The 25,468-nt window shown below is 50.3% G+C and overlaps 3 protein-coding genes across 3 annotated transcripts in view; 1 reads left to right on the top strand and 2 right to left on the bottom strand.

Annotated features, from left to right (window-relative positions):
• The window catches only part of PNPLA7 (patatin like phospholipase domain containing 7), a 133,980-nt gene extending 124,853 nt beyond the window's left edge, over positions 1 to 9,127 (bottom strand). Inside the window, exons 1-6 of the mRNA XM_069873000.1 lie at positions 9,075 to 9,127; positions 6,981 to 7,046; positions 6,468 to 6,555; positions 5,172 to 5,254; positions 1,703 to 1,791; positions 863 to 1,003 (exon numbers count right to left, since the gene is read on the bottom strand). Of these exons, the coding sequence (XP_069729101.1) occupies positions 863 to 1,003; positions 1,703 to 1,791; positions 5,172 to 5,254; positions 6,468 to 6,555; positions 6,981 to 7,046; positions 9,075 to 9,107 (500 nt within the window). The 5' untranslated portion in view covers positions 9,108 to 9,127. The remainder of the gene's footprint in view (positions 1 to 862; positions 1,004 to 1,702; positions 1,792 to 5,171; positions 5,255 to 6,467; positions 6,556 to 6,980; positions 7,047 to 9,074) is intronic.
• Positions 9,128 to 10,410: 1,283 nt separating this feature from the next.
• Positions 10,411 to 11,845, top strand: MRPL41 (mitochondrial ribosomal protein L41). Its single transcript, XM_069873196.1, has one exon. The coding sequence runs from the start codon at positions 10,438 to 10,440 to the stop codon at positions 10,843 to 10,845; it is 408 nt and encodes a 135-aa protein (XP_069729297.1). The 5' UTR covers positions 10,411 to 10,437; the 3' UTR covers positions 10,846 to 11,845.
• A 1,407-nt stretch (positions 11,846 to 13,252) lies between these two features.
• DPH7 (diphthamide biosynthesis 7) lies at positions 13,253 to 23,807 on the bottom strand. The gene is made up of 9 exons (XM_069873241.1): positions 23,665 to 23,807; positions 21,237 to 21,373; positions 20,493 to 20,580; positions 19,735 to 19,829; positions 17,921 to 18,087; positions 17,344 to 17,416; positions 16,503 to 16,568; positions 16,135 to 16,307; positions 13,253 to 15,075 (listed from the first exon to the last, which is right to left on the bottom strand). Exons 1-9 carry the CDS (start codon positions 23,791 to 23,793, stop codon positions 14,492 to 14,494), a joined length of 1,512 nt encoding a protein of 503 aa, XP_069729342.1. The 5' UTR covers positions 23,794 to 23,807; the 3' UTR covers positions 13,253 to 14,491.
• Positions 23,808 to 25,468: the final 1,661 nt, after the last annotated feature.

The following is a 25,468-nucleotide window of genomic DNA, read 5'->3' as shown; positions in this document are numbered from 1 at the left end:
GAGAACGCAAAGGGAAAACTGAAAATACTGGAGTTCCTTTTTGAGTAGCACTCCGAGCAACGCCAGCAGACTGAGAAGGAAGTGTATCCAGTCTTCCTCAAGCACCAGCATGGCTTTTGAAGGGGAAGAAATACAAAAACCTACAGGATTCATATATTCTGTGAGAAAAGTTACCCTATGGAACTTTCCCTTTTAGTACAGTGACCTTGTCCCCGTAACAGAAACATGAGGAAGGCTGAAAACAAAAGGAAAGACATCTGCACATATTTCTAAGTTTGGAATATGAGACTTCCTGCAGATAACGTGCAACTGGACTCATTCAATACTGAAACCAGTCAGTCGCTACCAGGCGGACAGAAATAGGCATCTTAAGCCTGATCGCACGCACCAGAAGGGGCCTCCACACAGCTCAGTCAGCTCACATTTAACAGCATCAATCAATCAAATTCTCTGCAACATCAATTGGTCATACGAGATCACAATTCCACAGTAGAACATTTAGATGACTTAAATAGCAGTTTTACTAGAGTATGTGTGACCTTCAAGACAATTATATGTCACAACAGCTTTATCATCATCGCTATCCCCTAATTTAAGCCACTAATCCACCTCTTCAACTCTTTTCTCCCCGCACACACCCCCCCAGCTATTTTTTCAATGCACTTAATTATTTTCTTAAAATTTCTAGAAACTTAGAAGTCATTTATTCTTTCCTCATAGTCAGATGAACTTTCAGTCAACTGCTTAAAGACCCTGACCATACTGTGATAAAATTTAAGACTTGCCACAAGCTGCCAAGTATCCAGATCACTTCAACATCCACCAAAATCAAGTTGAAGCTTCCCTCTCCATTTGACATTACCTAACATTTTTAAGCATGTATAGGACCTCTGATGGCAAATGGGAATTCTTTACGTCAAACTCAGTCAGATCTGCCTCTAGCAAAGAGGGAGGCGGCTCTTTTGGTTGCAGAGTTGGACACTCCTTCTTAATGCGCAGAATTCTAGAAAGAGAAAGACAAATCAGAAAGCTCATCAAATTGTTCGTTTGGAAAAGATCTTTAAGATCATGGAGTCTGACCACACCTCTCCACTACTCAATCAGATCCCTGAGCACCTCATCGACCCATCTTTTAAACCCCTCTAGGGATGGCGATTCTCCCACTGCCCTGGGAAGCCTCTGCTAGACCTGAGAACCCTTTCAGTATAGATTTTTTTCCTAATATCCGAACTAAACCTGCTCTGGCATAACTTGAGGCCATTCCCTCTCATCCTATCACTAATTACTTGGGAGAAGAGACCAGCACCCACCTCACTACAATCTCCTTTCAGGCAAGTGATGAGGTGTCCCCTCAGCCTCCTTTTCTCCAGACTAAACAACCCCACTTCCCTCAGCTGCCTCTCATAAGGCTTGTTCAGGATGTCTCCTCATTTGTTTTAAGCGCAGGCTGTGTGCTGATGCCTCAGGTTGACTTCAATACTAAATACACACCGTGCCAAGCTACACATTACCAAGTAGCTAAGACAGCAGCGTTTCACCTTCCTGCCTTTCCTCAGTGCCGCGTGCCCTCCCTTGCAGCAAATGCACAGCTGACAACATGGAAAAAACAGCAGCTACAGAGAAACTCCCTGCTAGGAACAGGCTCCACACCACAAAACCAGCCTCCGTGGAATGAATCTTCCCCATCCAAAAGCGCACATACCTTTTAGCCAAAGATAAAACTTTTGCCCTCTTGCGCATCCTTTGGCGAGGGACAGTGTTGCCAACCAGGGAGTTTGGAAGAGTTCTGACCTAGGAGGAAATAACCAAAACAAAAACGTTTAGTAAAAGCCAAAACAACCAAAGAAGCCCCAACACGCTCATTCCAGCCCTGCAAAGACTCCAACTCATCTACCAAGTTATCAGAACATAACTAGAGGGAAGCACTCGCGCAAGACCTTGGAGGAACGGATCCAGGATCAGAAAGCCAGTGCAGTATACTTTGATTTTAACAATCAACTGTTAGAGTGGTGTTCAATGGCAGAGGGAAAAACACCCTTAGCTGTACAGTTCTGACTCAGGAAAACTCAGCACCAGGCAGGCAAGGCATATTTAAAGCCCTGCGACTCCCCAGCAGTCGGAGGGGTGCTGACAACCAGGGCCAGTGGTGCCAGGCATCAGCCAGGCTTTACTGTTCCCAACAGTCGCCAAGTGCCACCTTCTGGAGACACGCAACCACCACAACGCCCAGAAACCACACCAACAGTCACTCACAAAGAGTAACAGTTCTCCCTTTGTTTCTCAGACTTGAAGATCAAGAAACAGTTTCTTTCACAGAAGAATTTATCAATTAGTTGGGAGATTCACTTTTTAATGGTTTTAGAAAAGTAAAATCTCAGTATCTTATCAAAAATACATGGAGTGCAATCAACAGCAGTTAGTTTGTAATTTTCTATGTTGTATTCAGGAACAAAGCAACAAAAAAACCCAAAAAAACCTATCCGAAATCACGTTACCATGTGGAATTCCAAGTACTCTTTATTTATGTGTGACAAACAGCTGCATTAAAGAATATTAATTTTAAGTTCCTGGCAGTGTCCACTATTTCTTTTCGTTGGGGGTTTTCAGGATCAAGTTCTACAAGAAGCGTGACCTGCAATGCAACAGCAAGGTTCAAGGAGCAACCTCCTCCCTGCACAGAGAAACTGAGCTCCAGAACGGAATATTACAACCAGCGCAGGGTCTAACTGAAGACCCAGTATTTGAATTCACTTCAACGTTTAGCATTGTGGGAGGCAGAACGCTGCAGCAGCTCACAGCAGGAAGCATTCACAGAATCATTAAGGTTGGAAAAGACTTCTAAGCTCATCCAGTCCAACCCTCAGCCCAACCCTATTGTGTCAGCTAAACCATGCCCTGAAGTGCCACAACTACACAAGTTTTGAACCCCTCCAGGGATGGAGACTCCCCCACTGCCCTGGGCAGCCTCTGCCAGGGCTTCACCACTCTGTCAGTAAAGAATTTTTTCCTAATAGCCAGTCTAAACCTCCCCTGGCACAACTTGAAGCCATTTCCTCTCGTTACTTGGAAGAAGAGCCCAGCACCCACCTCACCACAATCTCCTTTCAGGAGCTGCAGAGATCGAGGACGTCTCCCCTCAGCCTCCTCTTCTCCAGGCTAAACAGCCCCAGGTCCTCAGCTGCTCCCAGAACCCTTGGGCTCCAGACCCTTCCCCAGCTCCGCTCCCCTTCTCCAGAAGCGCTCCAGCCCCTCAATGTCTTTCTTGTAGTGAGGGGCCCAAAACTGAACCCAGGATTCGAGGTGCAGGTGGACCCGCTTCCTCAGCAAGCAGTGACTAACACAGCAGGGTTACTTACCCACGCCCCATTTTTCTGCAGATGATGTTTTAAGTGCCCTGGCAATGCGAGTGCAGACCTGGCTTGAGCAAGTTACCCCACACGTGTACCCCACACTCTGCTATGGTCCCACAAGGGGCTTTGCAGCTTCCCTGGGTCAGGAAGCTCGCTGCAGCACACCGTGGTTCTGACACCACAGGACAGCAGGCAGGGAGCACTCGCGGCAGTCGGAGTTAAACAGCCTTTCTCCTCAATCAACCATTTCCATTCCCCATCGTGCATTCAACAGATAATGAGTACAAGCAAGATTCTGCCTGAATAGGAGGCACCTTTTCAAAGTCAGGCTTTCTCAATACCTTCATACAAACTAAAACTGTGCACGGAGCTCCAAAACGTTGCTATATAGATTTTGGAATGGGAAATGTTGAGTGAAGAAGTCACCGTGACCTCCAGGACCTATTGCACCAGCTCGTGACAACACCAAATGCACAATCTCTGCTCTGACACAGCTGCTTGCAACACCTCTGAAAAGATGAGTTCTTGTGACCGTAGCAGTCCTAACAATCAGAAAAACAAATCTCTCATTCCACATACACTAAGTAGCTTCAAGGAAATTCGTGTACTGAGGAGGAAGACAGGATGACTAATCTCCTCAGTTAAACAGAAATCCAGGCAACCAGTGGTGAATGCATTGACATAGCATGTCCACTACAATGAACTTCATCCATTAAACGAAACATCCAGCTCAGAATTACTGAAGTCTTCTTGTTGTCATTCTCCAAGAAAAGCCACTTGCAAAGACAAAAGAAGCTATAGACTTGAAAGATTTCATCAGCTGACGCAGAAACAGATTCCTGACAGATGGAAAATTCTGAAGGAGACCTTTCAAAATAATAGGAAAGGAACATCAGGACAGGAACCAGAGGGAACAGAATCACAGAATGCCATAGTTGGAAGGGACACACGAGAATCATCAAGTCCAACTCCTGTCCCTGCACAGGACACTCCAACACTCGCCCCATGTGTCTGAGGGTGTTGGTCAAACGCTTCTGGAATATCGTCAGGCTTGGTGCCGCGACTGCTTCCCTGGGGAACTGTTCCAGTGCTCCAACGCCTTCTGGGAGAAGAACCTTCTCCTAATGTCCAACCTAAATCTGCCCTGGCGTATCCTCCTGCCATTGGCCTGGGTCCAGAGAGATCAGTGCCTGCTCATAGACAGCATTCCTTGTGGCAATCCAAGGCAAAGAGGTCAATCTTGGGATAAACATTCTCTAATAAGACAGTTTGACAAGTCCGACTGACAATTCAGTACAAGAAAGCAAGGGCTCACACTGAATCACTCGGTGCCCTTCACAGGCAGACTGCAGAAAGGTAAATCCGAGTACCTGCTCCACACACAGACTCACACAGGAAAGAAGGTGTCAGCTTTGAGTCTGACAGCAGTACTGGAAGTCATTATCCAAATAGGAGAATCGTGAATGCAGGCACTGAATAGCTGGGATGTAACCCCAAGTACTGAGAAAGAGTGATTACTATAGGTATCTAAAGAATCATCAGCTCCATAGAGGACAGATACTCATGGATTTATTGCTACCCTCACTGTATGCAAATGTTCTTGAAAGAGGTACGATTTGGTCAGAAGGAGAAGCTATTGCTGTTCCATGAGCAATGCAGACAGAATTCCAGGAGTTCTGAAACACCCCCAGAATTCCAGTAACATGCCATAAGCTCAAGGCCTGGGGCAAGGCAAAGCAAGGGCGGCAGTGCAACGTTTACAGCACCTCCCGACCTGCATTTTAACCTTTACCTCCCTCTCATCATGCCAGACGTTCTTACCTTCCTCATGATCTTCCGCCCGTAGAACATCACCTTGTCTCTCTTGCGAAATCTGTACTGAGGCACATGTGGCTGGAGTTGTTCTGAAAGAGAAAAGCACCATGTCAGGAATCTCCAACAGCTCTGTGCCAAAGGAAACAACACTGGCTGCAGCCTGTCTGTTCTGCTACCTCCCTGACAGCTGTGGCTCTGCTCTCCTGAGCAGCAAGCCCTCGGGGACAGCCTTTGGAATTTTAACCAACACAAGTTACCTCAGCTATCCACCTCTGGTTAGCCACACCAGACCAGGGCACAGCTGGCTTGAGGCTCTGCCTAAACACTGGAGGAGATAAAAAGGCTCTCTGAACAGATAATTGTAATTGCAGAAAGGAAACCTCTAACCCACCCGTTTCTCATAACAGTGAAAGCACAGCAGGGCTGACATTATTGACATGCCAGCTGATAGTAAGGCTATCACACACCAGAAAAACAAAAACCTCCAGCGTCCTCCACTGAAAAGCTATAAATTCCATGTTCAGACCTGGGTAAGTGAATCAACACAAGTTCTTCAACCTTTTAAAGTTGTTTTCCTACAAGAACCACTACCTTCACAGCAACTACACTGCACCTTGGGCTGCATCAAAGAAGTCTGGCCAGCAGGTCAAGGGAGGAGATCCTCCCTCTCTACTCCATTCTTGGGAGACCCCACCTGGAGTCCTGCATCCAGTTCTGGAATCCCCAACATAAGGAGATGAAACTGTTGGAATGGGTCCAGAGGAGGCCACGGAGATGATCTGAAGGCTGGAGCACCTTCCATATGAGGACAGGCTGAGAGAGTTGGAGTTGTTCAGCCTGGAGAACAGAAAGCTCCAGGGACACCTTAGAGCAGCTTCCAGTACAGAAAGGGGCTCCAGGAAAGCTGAAGAGGGACTTTTTACGACGGCCTGGAGTGATAGGATGAGGGGCTTAAATTTGGAAGGGGGAAAATTTAGATTAGACATTAGGAAGAAATCCTTCATGATGAGGGTGTGGAGGCCCTGGCCCAGGTTGCCCAGAGCAGTGGTGGCTGCCCCATCCCTGGAGGGGTTCAAGGCCAGGTTGGATGGGGCTTGGAGCAACTGCATCTAGTGGGAGGCGTCCCTGCCCATGGCAGGGGGTGGAACTGGATGGGCTTTAGGATCCCTTCCAACTCAAACCATTCTATGATTCTAAGCAATCATTACAAATCAGAATAGAATTTACCACACAGTACTCCTAAATTACTAAAGATAACTGAGAAAACTGCTTTTAAAACATATGCAGGTACAGAGTACTTACTAGATCGTTTCACTCTTTTGTAAATAACAAACACAACAACACCAATAATCAACAAGGCGACTGCAGCTCCAACGGCAATCCCAGTCAACTGTGGGAGGAATGGAGGGGGAAAGACCTTAGTACCTTCTGAAGTTGAAAATTTAAGCTTTTTGGAGGGCAGGAGAACATTTCCCTCAGCAAGATGTCTAGAAGTCAATTACATCTATAAGTATTTAATTTTTTAGTTAAAAGGTCACACATAGTTTAAACTATATCAGTGTCTCATCCATGAGCTCACATGCATTTTCCCCCCGCCCATGAAACAATGAACTCGATGCATCTGGGATGAAATAACAGCAATTAATTCCTGCCTCATGCACAGTGACAGCAAAGAAACAATCACTCAGACTTTGACTGTTACTTTTTAGAGTCCCTAGAACTCCTGAGAAGATACACGTAAGTCACGTGCACACCATCTACACACCAGTTATGCACACACAACGTTTCACCCAGTTGATTAAAGCCGTACATTACCATGGTGGTCTGTATCCTGTCTTCTACAAACTGTAGGATCCGTGTTCCACCTGCCGGTAACTGAGCCTAGCACCAAAAGGAAGGTGAAATTAGTCTCCCCAAACCAGCGAAAAGCCTTCATAAAAACACTTCAGTGCCTGGGCTGGCACATACGACACAACATCGCTACCTCACAGCATCCCTCTCTCAACTACAGCACTTGAAAATACAAGGGTTTCAGTGGAGAGAGGTCATCAGCAGAGCTGTACATAGGTGTCAGTTCAACACATTCCTAATTAGTTCTAAACCAGAGCCAACCAGCCAACTATCAACTTTTTCTTGATAGTTCTATGTTATTCAGGATGAAAACCGAACACAACGGACTTTGAGAAAATAAGTAATAAAACAGTGGAATGAATTCACAGTAAACACTCTGCCTGTGGGGGGAACAGCTCCAACCTCAACTACATGGTCCCGAGACCTGCACCGACCCCTGTTAGTCAGGAAAACAACAGAGCAGTGACAACAGTCTCACAAATGCTGGGAGGGCTAGAGCACCTCCCACACAAGGGCAGACACAGCGTTGGGGTTGTTCAGCCTGGAGAAGAGAAGGCTCCAAGGAGACCTGAGAGCCACCTTCCAGTACCTGCAGGGGACTCCAGGAAAGGTGAGCAAGGACTGTTTACAAAGGCTTGTGGAGACAGGACGAGGGGCAATGGGTCTGAACTGAAGAGGGGCAGATTTAGACTAGACATAAGGCAGAATTTTTTCACAATGAGAGCAGTGAGGCCCTGGAACAGGTTTCCTGGGGAAGCAGGGGCTGCCCCATCCCTGGAGGTGTTCGAGGCCAGGTTGGATGGGGTTTTGAGCACCCTGATCCAGTGGGAGGTGTCCCTGCCCATGGCAGGAACTGGATGGGCTTTGAGGTACCTTCCAACCCAACCCATTCTGTGATTCCCCTACACGCTCTGTGGGTACCTTTCCAAGCACTGACAATCCTCTCAGGAGACAAAGCAAAACAGAGAGGTTACAGCCTTACAGACACAAGAGACACGCAAGCAGTCGTTGATACCCCACAGCACGTGAGACAGGATGAGGTCACGGTGAAGTCCGCAGCTCTACAGGGCCCTCCCTTCAGAGGGCTACAGCCAGAATTCAAGGACTTCACGTTTCATACGCAGCCTCAACCAACTCTTGGAGACAAAACACATCGGGAACAACCCTGAAAAGACCCTCACTTCATCAAAAAATGGACACCCTAACAGCATATATCAGCAGAAACGGCACTTGCCAGCTTTTTCCAAGGACGCTGAAGTCTCATTAAGAAAACAAGAACTAACAACAAAAGTACGCAGCTCCATAAACATCGCCTGGGCTCACTCAGAGAACCAAGCGCAGCACTCAGCTCTGCAGAGAGTTCAACAACTTCGCGTTGCACTCCAAGGCAAACAGAGAGACAAATTCCACCACGGGAGGGCTGGCAAGCACTTATCGGCACCGACAACAAGGCCTTGAGATTAGGATCGCCCAGAGCACCAGAGTTCCTTGTAGCTCACAAACACATGGGCCCACGCGCCTGTGGTTTGACTACAGACACTAGATTCTCACAAAAGCTTTTTTAACTGCATCTGAGTAGGTTGCATGGGTATTCTAGTTCTGAAAGCAACTATTTCTTATCACAGGCCTTATCTTTCGTTATTATGGAAAGCACCACGTGCCTTGTTGGACTCTGAGTTTTGGACTTATGGCTAAAAACAACTGCGGAGAGACTCAGCTGCCAGAGAATTCCACGATTATTCCATCTTTAGGCTAAAGACACTTAAATGGTGTCATTCTGCCACCAGCTTCAAATACGAAGCAGTGGGAACGATTTGAATAAAATAGGTAAAATTTTAAGAATAACATACCCACACACAAAATAAATAATAAATGCACAGACAAAAAATGGGACCAATCTTGACATTTTTGGAAGGCTAAAACTCTTGTCATTAAAGGGCCTTTCAAAACAAAGACACTGCACCTAAAGATACCATCCAAATGCTATAAAAGCAGGCTGTCTGGGAGCCTTGGTGGGGAAATAAACACATCCAAAAGTCAGAGCAAAGCCTACAGTACCTCAAGGCTGGTGCTGTTGCCTTCTTCGTCCATGTCTGGAGGAACAGCAGGGGCTAGAGTTAAATAGAGAGAGAAGCCCAAGTTAGGAGAGGATTGTTCTCTCCAACCTGAACCCTTTTGAATCCTGCAGCACCCAGACCCACTCCTCCCGCTCTGCGATCCATGGGAGCGAGGATTTTGTTCCACCTCATCATCTCCTCCTCCTTGGGCTGAACGAACCCCACGGGCACAGGGCAAAGTGGTGCTGCTGGCACTGAGCCCAGAGCTTGGGAGCCACCAGAGCCCACAGAGCCCTGGAACTCCCTGGAATCCTGAGAGCTCACAGAGCTCAAGGAGCCAGCAGAGCTCAAGAACGACCAGAGCCCAGTGAGCTCATGGGGCCGCAGGAACCCACGGAGCCCTGGGAAGCCCACGGAACCAAAGGAGACACCCAGGAGACCACGGGAATCTGGAAGCCTACAGAGACCCAGGAACCCATGGAGCTAGAGAACCACTGGAGCCCTTCCAGTCCTTGGAAACGCAGGAGCCAATGGAGCTGCTGGAGCCCACGGGAAGGTGGGAACCCACTGGAGCCCAAGGAGCCACCAGAGCTCAGGAACCCCCCAGAGCCCTAGGAAGCCCACAGGAACCCAGAATCCACAGTATCCCAGATCCCACTAAGACACCAGAGCCCTGGGAAGCCCACAGAGTTCAAGGAACCACCAGACTTCAGGAGCCCACAGGGACCTGTGAACTGCCGGGAACTCGCAAGTCTCCAGAGTCCCAGGAACCCACCGGAGCTCGGGAGCCACCAGGGCCCTGGGAGCCCGCGGAGCCAAAGGGGGAACCCACTGGGGCCCCAAGAAGCCCAGACACCCACGAAGCCGCCGGAGCTCGGGACCCACCAGAGCCCCGAGAACTCACTGGAGCCCCGAGAGTCATGGGAGGCCACAAAGAACCCACCAGAGCTCGTGAGCCGCCAGAGCGCTAGGAGTGCACGGAGCTACCGGAGCTACCGGAGACCCAGGAACCCCGCCAGCCGCCGGAGCCCTAACGACCCGCCGGAGCTGCGGGAGTTACCGGAGCTCGGGGATCCACCGGAGCCCTCGCCCCCCGCGAGACGCGCGGCGCCCATTGGCGGAGCCCGACGGGAGCGGGCGGGGCGGGGCCGGGGCCGCGGGGAGGGCGGCGCGGGGCACGACGGGAGCGGGCGGGGCTGCAGCCTCTGAGGGGGCGGCGCGGGGGCTGCTGGGAGAGGAAGGGGCTGCAGCCGATGGAGCGAGGGCCGCGGGGGCCGATGGGAGCGGGCGGGGCTGCAGCCAATGGGAGCGGGCGCCGCGGGGGCCGATGGGAGCGGGGCCGCCCCCCCGCGCTGTCTCCGGCCATGGGGCTCCTGTCCGGCCTGGCCCGCGGGCTGGTGCGCGGCGCCGACCGCCTCTCTCCCTTCACCAGCAAGCGCGGCCCCCGCAGCTTCAACAAGGGCCGCGGGGCCAAGAGGCTGGGCGTGCTCACCTCCAACAAGAAGTTCCTCCTCATCCGCGAGATGGTGCCCTGCTTCGTGGTCCCCGACCTGCGGGGCTTCAAGCTCAAGCCCTACGTCTCCTACCGCGCCCCCGAGGGCTCCGAGCCGGCCCCGACGGCCAAGGCGCTCTTCGACGAGCTGGTGGCTCCCCGCATCCAGAAGGACGTGAAGGAAGGAGCGTACGATCCCAACAACCTGGAGAAGTACGGCTTTGAGCCCACGCAGGAGGGGAAGCTCTTCCAGCTCTTCCCCAAGAACTACGTGCGCTAAGGAGCAAGCAGTGAAGATCCTGGGTGCGGGTTGGGTCACAGACAACAGCAATGCTCTTCCAGCTCTTCCCCAAGATCTCCATGTGGTAAGAAAGCAAGCGGTGAGGATCTTGGCTGCAGGTCGGGCTGCACACAACAGCGATGCTCTTCCAAGCACACTGCAGGTGAGATCTTCCAGCTCTTCCCCAAGTACGTGCAGTATGGAGCGAGCAGTGAAGAACCTCCACCAGAAGGTGCGCTTGGAAGAGCATCGCTGTTGTGCACAACCCAGCGTGCACCAGAATGCGTGCTTGGAAGAGCATCGCTGTTGCATGAGACCCAGTCTGCACCAGCAACTATGGAACAGCTTCTATCACAGGCTATTAAAAGCAAATCCTTGTGTGCCAGCATCCTGCTCTCTGACCAGGATAATTAGCAGGAGGTAGTTTCTCTGCAAACCATTCTGAGGAGGAATCGCTGTCCATTGTGAGCAAGAGGATGAGTCTTAGCTCCTTGAGAAGTCTGGAGTTACCTGCTGAAATGTCATTGGGAAGGGATTGCTGTCTACTGAAAACAGAAGAGGCTGAGTCTTAGCTCTTTGAGAAGCCTGGAGCTGCCTGGTTGTGGAGAGCAAGCCAAATGTCTGAGCACTTCCACTGAGTGCAGGAAAAGCAGGAACACTTTGATGGATTTACTCTCATGGATTTATTTCCAGCCCCAATTAAGTGTTTGATCAAACCAGAAATGAGAGCTCCAACAGGCAAAAACCAAGCCCACATGCTGAATTGCAAGAACTGCAGTGCACACTGTCTCAGGTTTTCCCAACTGTCCCAAGCTCCTCTTTCTCTTGGAGTAAATTAAGATACTGTTAATCAGTGCATTCAATGTATGTTCCTCAGCCGTGCAGCTGCTTGAGTTTGCAAAGTTTAAATTTGAAATGTATCTCAAGAACATTGTTGGACAGATATTCCAAGAGCTACATCTTGCTGATCATTAAATTAAATAGATACAAGTGCCATTTACCTAGATGATTGTGTGCAACTTTGTTTAAACTGCTACATTCTAAATGTCTTCGGGAATAACGTGTTTTCTCTGACGCAAGAGCGCTGGAGTCTTTGAGAAGACTGTTCTTCTGTGCTACAGTTCTGTGTCTGGAGAGTGTCTGTGGCGAGGGGGTTTGCATTTGGTTTTCCAAACATGAAGTATAGCAAAGCTTCAACTTTAGAGAATTAAATCACAATTAAATGGGTTTTGGAAAACAAAAATGTGTTTATGGTGTGCTCAGTGAGCATCCAGCCTGTAATGAAGTCCGACAGATGAGTCCTTAATAAATCCCCATTTCCAGGGCTGGACAGGGCTGTGGTGGTGGGGAGGGGACACAGCGCTGCCTTCCGTGGCCACGTGCTGCAGCCCTGACCTGCTGGAGAAGCTGGGAGCAAGCTTTGCACTGGGGGTTCAAGAACCACATGGCAGTGTGGGTGAGGGAATTCTGTGATTCTATGAAACAAGGCCCCTGCTTTACTTTCCCCATGTGAAGGCAGGTGACAGTAGGAGGTTCTTTATTGCTCCAGGCCATGCAGGGACAAGTGTAGTACTTGTAATGAGTGCCCCACGTTCTGTGTTCTGTGGCACCACTCCAGCTTCTTTAACCTCAGGCTGTCTCAGTCTTACAGGGCAATAAAAAAGCATTACAACCTTTTAAGACAAGAGTCCTAAGCCGTGTCACCAGAGGATACACCCTCGGTGATGAAACTGGATTGGCTGCTCTGACCAGGGAGGTTCTTCTCCCTCTGTACTCGGCACTGGTGAGACCGCTCCTCAAATCCTGGGGTCAGTTCTGGCCCCTCACCACAAGAAGGATGTTGAGGCTCTGGAGCGAGTCCAGAGAAGAGCAACGAAGCTGGTGAGGGGGCTGGAGAGCAGGTCTTACAAGGAGCGGCTGAGAGAGCTGGGGGTGTTTAGCCTGGAGAAGAGGAGGCTGAGGGGAGACCTCATTGCTCTCTACAACTACCTGAAAGGAGGTTGTGGAGAGGAGGGAGCTGGGCTCTTCTCCCAAGTGACAGGGGACAGGACAAGAGGGAATGGCCTCAAGCTCCACCAGGGGAGGGTCAGGCCTGACATCAGCAAAAAATATTTCACAGAAGGGGTCATTGGGCACTGGCAGAGGCTGCCCAGGGAGGGGGTTGAGTCACCTTCCCTGGAGGGGTTTAAGGGACGGGTGGACGAGATGCTGAGGGACATGGTTTAGTGTGACATGAATGGTTGGACTTGATCTGGTGGGTCTTTTCCAACCTGGTGATTCTATGATCCCCAAAGAACATCCTAGACTACGAAACACCCTCAGAGAGAGACTGAGCCAGCTCAGGACGAGGCAGCAGGTCTGTGACAGCCTGTTAAAAATCAACATGTCCTAGAAGGATAAATGATTTATATTGATTTTATTTTAGAAACATCCAAAAATAGGGTGTTTTTTTAAGAAAAGCTCTTGTTTACACTACGAATATGAATCTTGGTGTAACAGCGCTCAGGAACGTCTTCTAAAATACACATTCACCCTTGAAAAGGGAGTTTCAAAGCAGTAAAACACTGATCTGCTGTACCTTGTTTAGATGCAGCACTATTACAGACACAGAGCTGTTGCTGGTGTTCTTTCCCTTCAGGCAACCAATTTGTTAGGACCCTCAAACCATGCGAGCTAGAAGTTACTTCCCTAGTTTAAGCTGGTTTTTTTGTTTCTGGGAAGGTAATGAAGAGAGCATTCCAGAAACAGTGTTCCGCTGCTATTTCACAGTGAAAAAAGAAACCTAACAGAGCAACCACGAGAAATCCTGCAGCCGTTCCTGGAGGTAGTTAGGGCAATGCTGTGAAGATTTTGGTTTCTGTACTTACTTCAACTTAAAAGATGTTTGGAGATTTGACCTTAAAGCTGTTCACCTTTAAAAAACAGAAAGATCTTGGCTTTGGCCCTCAGCGTGTGTCCCTGCAGAGAGCAGGAAAGAGGAATCTGATCCCACAGAGCTGAGGTCGGCTCTACAGCACGACAGGGCTCACTGAAGGGCGTTGCTTGGAACAAAGTTTCCCAGTGCTGAGCATACCGGTCAGTTTGGATTTCCCTCTCAAAACTGATGTGTCTTTAATGAAGATGCAGCGCCGGTGCCTGCTCTGTCTTTGAGCAACAGCTCAAGGTACAGACCAGTTTACAGACCACACCACAAGCTATACACGCAGCTAAGCTTCTACTCGAGGGCTTTCCCAGGCAGCCCAGGACAGCTCCGATAGTGTTAGCTTGTCTGCACGTAGCAGCGCAGACAGGTTTGGTTTGTGATGGAAGGAGAACAGGCTTCGCAGATCAATCGTGCAAAGGCAAACCAGCCTTGAAGGGATTCAAATAAGGTACAAACAAGCAGCCTTCGCAAGGAAGGCTCTCCTACTTGGAACAAGGACAGTAAGGGAAAATGAAACAAAGGTGTCTGTGCTTGACCACACCCCGCAAAGCAAAGGCTTTCCTCACTGCTGAAACCTGAACACCAGTAATTCCATCCGTATCGGCCTAAAAACTCACAAGCTCAACAACAGGACTGGAAAAGCCCAACAGAAATGAGGCAGAGCATAAGCTCAGCTGTAGCTCTTGGTACAGGAGATTTCCCAGCCCTCTCCCTTGGGACCGGTCAATGCAAACTATCAACTGCTCGTTCTGATTGAGATGCAGAACTTGGTGTCTCCAAGATCATCTCCCACTTCCAGACATGGAGGATATTGTCATAGAAAGAACAAGTTGCTACAATGCTCGTTTCTTTTGGGCTATCTATGGACCTGGCTGAATCGCCGCTTTTATCCAGGCCCATTCCGTTGGGTCTCTGAGCTCCTGACTCAGAACTGCTGGCTGACTTGGGATCTGCCCCTCGGTCAGGGCTCCCAGCGCCCCTGTCCTGGCCAGGACCCCCAGAGAGCTTAGGGCCCCCCTCTGCTCTGAGCGGCAAGGCAGGGCTATCACTCTCCTCATCCAGTATCACATCAAACGTAGCTGTAGGAGACTCATAAATTATCTTCAGGTTTTGGATCTGCAAATTCAGTCTCTCGTCTCCTTCCTCCGATCTTCCCACAGGCTCCTCCAAAGACTGGCAGGCAGCGGCAGAGTCCTGCGCTGGGGTCAAGGAATCCTTCGGACAGAGCCTTGACCAGTCAGCCCCGTAGGCCAAGGAATTGTGCAAGACATAGGATGACAGGATGACACATTCCTCCATGTTTTCCACTTAAAAAAAATAGATATAGGAAATAAGCCAAACTCAAGTTGTGAAACGGTTTCTTGCAGACCACTCACAAGCCATTCCAGTATTGGCTGCATCCTACAGGAAGAGTTCTCCGGTTACTGCCTTCTTCATGACAGGATTAAGCTTTCTAGCAGAATGGAGATTCTACCTTTCCTGATAGTTCTTCAGCCCCCTCTCACTAGCTTTGATTTTCCCTGGTTCAGTAAGCATATAGGGGCTAACCTGCATGAGGTTTAAGAGCCTCATTACTCAAAATCCCTAAAAGGGCTCAAGAAAGCCTGGACAGATCACCCAGCGATCCCCACTCAGCCATAATTAGAGCTGGTACGATGGCCAGGCCAGCTTCTGGCTATTAAACTGCAGACATGTTCTTCCCATGAGCCCTAAGAGCCAAACACTTACTCTGATATTAAATGGACACCAGGTTTCTCCCTGCCCTACACAGGAGAAATGTTATACTCGTTTTGCAAGCTGTGGATTTGCCCAAGGCCTGGAGAAGCCCAGGAAGGCAACCATTTTATGAAAGACTGTATTTGTAATGCAAATGAAAAACAGCTTTTAATCACGTAAATATCTTCTGATTCACACAGAGGGCTTATTCGTGTTATTCTAGATGAACCAGACTGCACAGCCCTTCCTGCCTGAGGCAATACCCAATTCATCAGCAGGTCAGTGACTTCTGCTGGCAGCAAAGCACCACCTGACGCTCAGAAGAACCTCTTTGAACCAGGATGAATACAAACTAGAATCGCCGTGTCAACAGGTAATGCTTTCACACCAAACCAAACAGGTTTTCTTTCCAGTAAAAGAAGTAATTAGGGATTTACCCACAAATAACGACAGCGCCTTTGCACAACTGATCAGACCAGCACTGAGCACAGGTCTGGGAAAACCACAAGAGTTACCTTGCATTCAAATAAAAGTCTATGGCTATTAACATCTAGATCTTTCTAGCAAGCACAGAGCTGGAGTTTCCCCATTAACCTGCAGGTAGGAAAGGAGAGCAGCGCCAGAGCATTTCCATTCCCCTGAACACTCACCCATGCTGCCGCGGCAGTCAAGGATTTTGAACCCACTCTGCATGCAGGCTGCTAAAAGCACGAAATCGCAGGTTGGGTGCCACTTCAGCCTCCAAACTCCACCTTCAACATGGGTGTCTGCCAGCGGCTGCTTCATGTTCCGGGGGTCCCACAGCAGCACGTGCTCATCATAGCTGGAGACACATCACAAAAAAAACACGCAAATGGCAGCAAAGCTGCTTCAGTGCAACAAAAAAAAATCAGGAAAGATGGGCAAGCCCTTCGCCACGCTGAATTTCTGAAGAGACCACACCTCAAGCAGCAGCAGCGCGTGCGAAACAACAGGGGAGGCTGGTGGCATTAGGGAGGAGCAGCCAGAAGGGATTTACCTGCCAGTAGCCAGAAGGTTCTCCCGGTGGGGACTACACTGAATGCTGCACACACCCATTGAGTGTCTGCAAAAGAGGAACATACGGAAGAGGGAAGACACAGCGGTGTGCGATGTGGGAAGGGACTCTTCCTTGAATTTCAAAGATTCTAGGTCCACAAGACTGCATCAAGGTGTCTCAGGAAAGGAGAGTAAGGTGAACTCAAATTTCAGTCCAGTGAAACACATCTACAGTCCAACAGCCTTTTCAGGGCAAAGCTTCTACTTGCAGCCTCTCAGCACAAGTACTTTCTGGTAATATTTCCACCACAAACTGCTGTTCAGAGACTGTAAGAATATCAGCATAACTCCATTCCTAGGAGACTTCTCTTCCAACATTAGTGTTTCCATAGCAATAACCCCAAGGTATTTTAAGGTAACAAATAAAATTTCACTCAAGAGTCATCTATATTGTTTTAGTCATACTCTAAAAGATAAGTTAAACCACCAGAAAAGAGAGATTACTTCACATGAGGGAACAGTAGAGAACCAAATATTGAATAAAACAATTCTGTAGCAAGATATCCAAATCTAACACACACAAATCCCCAGAAGAAGCGTCAATCAAAATGCTTCACCATCCTCAGGTGTGGAAGTGAGCTGTCGGTCTGTTATGTCAAAGGATACAGAGAAAGTTTCAACTTGAAGCTGTCTTGATGCAAATAATCTGACAGCTGTCTCCACTTCCCAGGGGAGGCAGCAGGACTGCACTGTCGCTGCACGTCCCTAAATCCAAGGCTTGGGAAGGGGCAGAGGAGCACCATACGCTCACAAGCATTAGCTGAGGCCCGCAGCGTGCTTACCTCCTGCTGGTGAAGACGGGAGCCTCTGGGCTGCACCTGGTGTCCCAGCCCTTCAGCAGGCTGTCATCTCCTCCTGCAAAGACAGAATGCCCTTGCCCTCAGCTCCCTCCAAAAAGACAGCGCAGGGCGCTGAGGCAGTTATTAACGCAGAGCTGGTGCTCCTCAGCCAGAGGATCTCACCGCATTTAACGGGGGACCAGACATCGCTTGCAGCTCATAGTACTCAGCACCACGGAAGAGACATGCATTAACAATATCCTCACCTTGCTAAGCAAAAACAAATCAGAAGATACAATGCCCAGCCTCTGGGAGCTCTCCAGCTCTCTTTCACACACCATAGATCATTGTCTTTTTTGCCAGTAGCCAAAGTTTAAAAGACACAGCTCCTCCGCATTAACTCCAGGTACTTCCCACAATCAAGAAATCTTTTACACCTAGCAGAGGCCCCAGCTCCTACAGAAAGTGCAATGAAAACTTTGTATGCAACCCTGGAAAGTAAAATCCCATGGGGGACACATCCCTAAACAAGGTTCTCCCTCCCCCACACCCCCAAATTATACTCCTGGTCCTTACAGACCTGAATACACAATGTTGGTGTCCCAGTAATTAAAAGCAGCAATCCAGGCTTCAAATTTGTGAGCTTCCCACTGGTTCAGGACATGCACAGAAGGAGCAGATTCATCTATGGAGAAGAGATTCAGCTTCCCCGCGGAATCACTGCTGATCACTCTCAAAGGACGGCCACTACAGTGGAACACAAATTAAATATCAGCCATTACTGAAACTCGTGTCCCATGAAGCCGCTGGAGTGAAAAACAGCAGCCAAAGTACAGACAGGTAACGTAACAAGATCCACTGTGTGTTTGATTCAACTGGACGCTGGCAGAAGCCAATTCTGCAGTGGGAAGAGTGCACACATTCACAACTCGTTTCAACATTATCCCATCCCATCTAAAATCAACCACTCCGATGATCCACATTCCCTGATCTCACAGAGGAACAAGCCACTCGCACACAGTGAGGGAAAGCAAACCAGCCGTGGGCCTGTCTTTCTCCTAGATGCATAACCTTACTGCTCAGGTGCTTGATATTCCATCAATAAACAAATCCCGTGCAAAGAGGGACGGTTTCGACTCCAAGTCAGACTGACAAAGACCCCTCAGAGTCTCTTCTGGAGCGTGAAGAAACATTTTATTTCCCTGCTACCACAGACATCTGAAGCACTGGCTGATCCTGACCTCTCCTACCCCCTTCCCATAGCACAGCTCAGTTGCAGTTTTAGGACATGACGTTCTTGCAGAAATGGCCTAAGTTTTGCAGCTCACAGGTTTTCTGACATTCCCAGGCATGAACCAGGAATGTTCCGTGTGCTTCCCTGCAGCTGTGAGTACCAATTCGGTGGCTCAGGGCTTCTTTCCATTTCTGTACTCCATGCCAGTCACTAAACCGTAATGAATCTCCCCAGTTTCCACACAAGAGACACAGGGTCACATTCTTCCTACAGAGACCTGAAGGCTGCACATTCAGCTTCGAGCTGGGTTCTTTTGTCTCTCAAATGACAACAGTGACAGCTTTTTAAGGAACTTTTCATCACAGCAGTAATCATTTATCTTGAAGAGCAGAGACAAGGGGAAGAAGTAATATAAGGAAGAAGCGTAACTGGGAATTCTACTTATTTATTGAACAGCATGCACAGAAACAGCTAACATAAACAAAAGCTACTAAGTATTTCCCCTACAGCATTAAGCAGGTGCCTGCCTGATGCCCTCAGTTTCCAGTCTCACAGCAAAGGCACCACTCTCTGTGTAACTTACAGCAAACACAGACCCTACCCCTTCCAAGGTACAACCGACTGATGTTATTTCATGCAGTGATGCCATTTCTGAAATCAAATAAAAGAGCATGTGAAAGAGGAAGGAGCCACCTCCAAATCAATTCTCTCCCATTTCTCACTAACCCATGTTTGAACTTCCCACACGTGCTCTTGCTGCAGTTCTTAAGCAGAACTTCACTCTAAAACTTCAGCCGTTCTAAGAGCAAAGCTGGAACCAGTGGTTCCATCTGCATCCCATCCTGGCCCTTCCTTTCAGCAAAGGCAACAGAAGATGTGCTCCTGGCTTGCCTGCGGCCATTCACCGCAGCACAACCATACAGTGGTTGCTGGTTTAGTCTCTGTTGCGATGGCCACACTGTGCGTTCCTGTTCCTTTGTTACCTTTGCCCTGGTTATAGTCACTTCTAGAGAGGTGGAGACACAGCCAGGACCATGAAAGCCATAAAACACTTCACAAAAAGCCACCAAAGGTTCATTCATCAAAGCGAACTGAATAAAGAGGCTGAAAACTCTCACACGCAACCGCCTCCAATGGCAGCCTTCACCTCCCCTCCTCACCATTGCTCTCGTCCTGTGGACCAGTCTAAAGACAAGGCCAAACACTGTGCGCCAACATCGACCCTGAAGCACGGCTCCAACATGCAGCTGTTCTTCTACTGGAAAGAAAAGGAATGGGTTAAGACCGCGAAGACAGCAGGTACATAGCAACATCTGCCCTGCTTACTCCCACAGCAGCTGCTTCCCAGAGACTGAAGAGCAGAGCAGGGTCCCACACTAAAGCAGATGAAATGTCCCACAGCAACACACGATCGTTCAGCACCAGCTGAAGGGCAAACACTCCCACCACAGGACCCCCCACCCATCTGTTTCCCACCTCCCACCAAAACGCCCTTTAACTTTGCTTCTTCTCAGTGAATGATAAAGGGCCAGACCTGACAGCTGAATTCCCTGATATACTGGCTTCCATTTTCTTTGCTCTGTAGAAATGGCTCTCAATTACTCCTTCCTTTCCCACAGGAAAGACACCCTTCTCCAAAAGCCTTCCCTGCTTTTAACAACTTTGCATCTTAAGCTGTGTTTGCCTTTAGTCTGTACTTCACAGTTTCCAGGGTTTACTCTCGCTCCTCTCACACCGCTCACCTCCCACACTCTGCAGTTGGTGACAAATGAATTGTTTAAAAAGCTAGGGATAATGAGGAAGCCATGGAAACCATACAGCTGTCCTGCAGGTCTCTGTACACCGCTAATAAATATAGAGATGTATCAAGTCCAAACTAAAACCAGCTTCAACAGCAGGAGGCGTGATAGCCACCTACCTTGCTTCCAGTCAGGTGGCAAAACTCCACAGCGCCTGAGGAGTTTGCAATGCCAACCATGGGATGTTCTGCAACAGGAACATGGCACCTAAAAGATCAAATTAAACAAGTCTTGAATGTCCATCTCTTCTATATTTAAGGAAAGCAAAGTCATAACTTTTATTCCAGGATGCATGAGAAGGTACTTGACCAAATAAATGGATGAGATGAAATGGCCTCAAGTCGCACCAAGGGGTGTTTAGACTGGATATTAAGAAAAAATTCTTCACATAATGGGGTCTCAGGCACTGGAAGAAGGTGCCCAGGGAAGTAGTGGAGTCACCATCCCTGGAGGTATTTGAAAGATGGGTAGACAAGGTGCTCAGGGACAATGTTTAGTAGTGGACAGGTACAGTTGGACTTGATGATCTCAAAGGTCTTTTCCAACCAAATGGTATTATGATTCAAAAAAATCTCACAAAGAAAATCTAAAGCTCTTCAGATTCCCACAAATCTGCATGGAAGGGATAATGCAGAGGGGAAATCTACTCTGTATTATTACATGGACAAAGGAGGTCCACACTTACTGACCCACTGTTCATAAGTAAGCAGAGGAGTGTAAACAAAGAGCTTTTTCTCAGGGAAGGAAACTGGGAACACTTCCCTGTGGGAGCCAGTTGGCAAACGTTGCTGTTGCTGCCACACCAACAGCCAGAGGACCCCAGAGGAGCAGCCCCACGGCTGTGAGCCCCAGGCCAGCATTACCATTTAATGTCCAAGATGGCAGCAGTGTCAATCCTTTGGATTTCAGTCAGCGGGCTGTAAGGCTGCTCCTCATTGTAGTGGTAAAGGTAGAGGCGCCCTGTCCGGTCACAGACCCCATTGCTTCCTTGGGAGTCAGCCTGCATTCAAAATTGGGAAGAAAAGAGCAGGTTTAGTAGAATCATAGAATCATAGAATAATCAGGTTGGAAGAGACCCACTGGATCATTGAGTCCAACCATTCCTATCAAACACTAAACCATGTCCCTCAGCACCTCGTCCACCCATCCCTTAAACCCCTCCAGGGATGGCGACTCAACCCCCTCCCTGGGCAGCCTCTGCCAGGGACCAATGACCCTTTCCGTGACAAATTTCTTCCTAACGTCCAGCCTAAACCTCCCCTGGTGGAGCTTGAGGCCATTCCCTCTCGTCCTGTCCCCTGTCCCTTGGGAGAAGAGCCCAGCACCCTCCTCTCTACAATCTCCTTTCAGGTAGTTGGAGAGAGCAATGAGGTCTCTCCTCAGCCTCCTCTTCTCCAAGCTAAACACCCCCAGCTCTCTCATCCGCTCCTCATAAGGCCTGTTCTCCAGCCCCCTCACCAGTTTAGCAGCAATTCCACCTCCACAGCCCTCTGCCCACTCCAGATCTTGCCAGGAGTGGTGGGCAGGAGCAGGGCAGAGGGCTCCTGCTTCCCAACTCCCTCCCTTGAGGGATTAAAGCTGCCACAGCACCCTCGGTGCCAACCACCCTGAGCCGCTCTGCTCAATGCGCTGCGGCCACCTCGAGCCAGCAGGATCGGGGCTGGCAGCGTGGCTGAAGGTGACAGCAGGGACTAAGGCAGCTGAGGTGCCTGCGAAGGGTGGGCAACAACCCCAGGGCTTGGCTGAGGTGGCAGCAGGGGCTGAGGTGCCCTGAAGGGCAGGAAACACCCTTGAGAGGCCTTGAGAGGGCCAGTGGTGACCCTGGGGCCTGGCTGAGGTGGCAAGGCGTGACCCCACACCTGCTGAGGCACCAGGAAGGGTAGAAACCATCCTGAGTCCAGCTCAGACTGCTGAGAGCGCCCCCAACCCTGGCTGAAAGCGACCCCAGCCCCGTCTGAGGCTGATGAGAGTACCCCCAGCCCTGTCCAAGGGTGACCCCAGCCCTGGCCGAAGGTGCTCGGGGTGACCCCAAAAGTGCTGAGGCACCACAACAGGTAGGAACCACCCTGAGCCTGGCTGGGGCTGCTGAAAGGGATCCCAAACCAGGCTGAGAATGACTCCAACCCTGACTGAAGCCACTGAGAGAGATCCCAATCCTGGCAGAAGCTGCTGAGAACGACTTCAACCCTGTCCAGGGGTGATCCCAGCCCTGACTAAAGCTCCTGAGTGCAACCCCAACCCCAGCTGAAGCTGCTGAGAGCAACCTCAACCCTGTCCAAGGCTGCTGATAGCGACCCCAGCCCTGTCTAAGGCCGACCAGAACCCTGTCTGAAGCTGCTGAGAACAACCCCAATCCTGTCCAGGGGCGACCCCAGCCCTGACTAAAGCTGCTGAGAGTGACCCCAACCCCAGCTGAAGCTGCTGAGAGCGACCCCAGCCCTGTCTGAAGGTGCTTGAGGTGACCCTAATGCTGTCCTAGGCTGCTTAGTGTGACCTCAGCCCTGGCTGAAGCTGCTGAGAGCAACCCCAGCCCTGGCTGAAGGTGCTTGAGGTGACCCCAACCCTGTCCAAGGCTGCTGAGAGCGATCCCAGCCCTATCCAAGGGCAAACTGAACCCTGGCTGAAGCTGCTAAGAGGGACCTCAACCATGTCTCAAGCTGCTGAGAACGGCCTCAACCCTGTCCAAGGATGAGCCTAGCCCTGGCTGAAGCTGCTGAGAGACCCCAACCCTGATGGAAGCTGCTGAGAGGGATCCCAACCCAGGCTGAGAATGACTCCAACCCTGGCTGAAGCTATTGAGAACCTCAACCCCGTCCAGGGGCAAGCCCAACCCTGACTGAAGGTGCTTGAGATGACCCCAAAACTATCCAAGGCTGCTGAGAGTGACCCCAATCTGTCTAAGGGTGACCCCAACCCTAGCTGAAGCTGCTGAGAACAACCTCAACCCTGCTCAGGGGTGACCCCAGCCCTGTCTGAAGGTGCTCAATGTAACCCTAGCGCTGTCCTAGGCTGCTGAGGGTGACCTCAGCCTCGGCTGAAGCTGCTGAGAGTGACCCAGCCCTGTCTGAAACTGCTGAGAACAACCTCAACCCTGTCCAGGGGTGACCCCAGCCCTGATTAAAGCTGCTGAGGGCGACCTCATCCCTGACTGAAGGTGCCTGAGGCGACCGCAGCCCCGTCCGAGGCGGCTGATCGCGCCTCCACCCCCCGGCTCCCCCCCGGCTCCCCCCCGGCTCCCCCCCGGCTCCCCCCCGGCTCCCCCCCGGCTCCCCCCCGGCTCCCCGGTCTCACGGGCCGCAGGCGGTAGGTGCCGCAGAGCAGCAGGCGCTGCCATCCCGGCACCGGGCACCACTCCACGGCGTCGGCGCTGAGCTCCGTGTCCACCACCTGCACCGGGCGGCACCGGCCCCGCGCGGCCATGGCGGAACCGCCCCCGGCGGCGGGAGGGGCCCCGCGGCGCCGCCCCGGAACCGGGACCGGGAGCTCCGGCAGGGACACCTCCCACTGGATCAGGGGCTCCAAGCCCCATCCAGCCTGGCCTGGAACCCCTGCAGGGATGGGGCAGCCACCCCTGCTCTGGACAACCTGGGCCAGGGCCTCCCCACCCTCACGGGAAAACATTTCTCCCTAAGATCTCATCTCAATCTCCCCTCTTGCAGCTGAAAACCATCCCCCTCAGCCTGTCCCTGCCCCCCCCCCCCCCCCCCCCGATCAAGAGCCCCTCCCCAGCTCTCCCGGAGCCCCTTTCAGCGTTGGAAGCTGCTCTAAGGTCTCCTTGGAGCCTTCTCCAGGCTGAACGACCCCAACTCCCTCAGCCTGGCCTCGTATGGATCTGGAGGATTGTGTCCAGTTCTGGAATCCTCAGCATAACAAGGACATGGGGCTGTTAGAGGAGTCCAGAAGAGGCTACGGAGATGATCCGAGGGCTGGAGCAGCTCCCATACAAGGACAGGCTGAGAGAGTTGGGGTTGTTCAGCCTGGAGAAGAGAAGGCTCCAAGGAGACCTTATAGCGACCTTCCAGTCCCTGAAGGGGCTACGAGAAAGCTGGAGAGGGGCTGTTTACAAAGGCTTATGGTGACAGGACAAAGGAGGATGGGTATGAACTGGAGAGGGGCAGATTTAAACTGGACATAAGGAGGAATTTCTTCACAATGAGAGTGGGGAGGCAACTGCCCCATCCCTGGAGGGGTTCAAGGCCAGGCTGGATGGGCCTTGGAGCCCCTGATCCAGTGGGAGGTGTCCCTGCCCAGGGCAGGCGGGTTGGAACAGGATGATCTTTAGAGTCCTTTCCAACCCGAACTGTTCTGTGATTCTGTGACAAGGACACAATGAGGAAGGAGACAAGTTAAAGAGCATCTGAGGATTCTGAAGACACGAAGGAACTATGATGTACATTTGAGAGTGGATGATAAGATATGATAATGAGTTCTATGTATGTTTAACCAATATTTCCAGAATGTGTAACCAATGTTTCTCAGAATCTATGTGAATATGTATGTTTAACCAGTATAAAAGTCCTGTAACCAGCCTCAACAGACACACACACAAGGCAAAAAGATTCCCTGTGTGTCTGATGTCATACAATTTATTAAAGCAATAACTGCTTAATAATCAAATTGGCATTGATTATTGAGTTTGGCCTTTTTCACAGCATCAATATCAGGAAAAAGTTTTTCACAGAAAGGGTCATCATACACTGGCAAATGCTGCCCAGGGAGGTGATTGAGTCCACATCCCTGGAGATGTTTTGGGTAAACAAGGTGCTCAGGGACATGGTTTAGTGGCAGATAGGAATGGTTGGACTCAATGATCTAAGAGGACTTTTCCAACCTAGCGATTCTATGACTCCTGTGCTGAGGACTCCAGAACCAAGTGCAGGGCTCCAGGCAAGCTCTCACCAGAGCAGAGTAGAGGACGTTCACAGAGTAGCAAAGTTCTTTGCTTTTAACATACCTGAGCAGCAAGGCTGGCGCTGGAAAGAGCACTGACTGCTGCTGCGCATCTCTCCTGTCTTTCCAAGGCCCCAGACTCTTCACATCGCTCCTTGCAGAGGGAAGGAACTGCCACTAAATTTCATTTCTACCTTCTCTTCTC

Source organism: Phaenicophaeus curvirostris, chromosome 20 (assembly GCF_032191515.1).
Source record: "Phaenicophaeus curvirostris isolate KB17595 chromosome 20, BPBGC_Pcur_1.0, whole genome shotgun sequence".
Classification (NCBI taxonomy): domain Eukaryota; kingdom Metazoa; phylum Chordata; class Aves; order Cuculiformes; family Cuculidae; genus Phaenicophaeus; species Phaenicophaeus curvirostris.
The sequence above is the reverse complement of the archived record's forward strand: the minus strand, read 5'-3'. Positions and strand labels throughout refer to the sequence as shown.

Coding starts and splice junctions, on each gene's coding strand:
- MRPL41 (XM_069873196.1), top strand. CDS start 10,438: ATGGGGCTCCTGTCCGGCCTGGCCCGCGGGCTGGTGCGCGGCGCCGAC.
- DPH7 (XM_069873241.1), bottom strand. CDS start 23,793: ATGGCCGCGCGGGGCCGGTGCCGCCCGGTGCAGGTGGTGGACACGGAG. Junction 18,088..19,734: donor TCCACAGGACGAGAGCAATG/GTGAGGAGGGGA, acceptor GTTCCACTGTAG/TGGCCGTCCTTTGAGAGTGA. Junction 15,076..16,134: donor TGACTGCCGCGGCAGCATGG/GTGAGTGTTCAG, acceptor ATTTTTTTTAAG/TGGAAAACATGGAGGAATGT.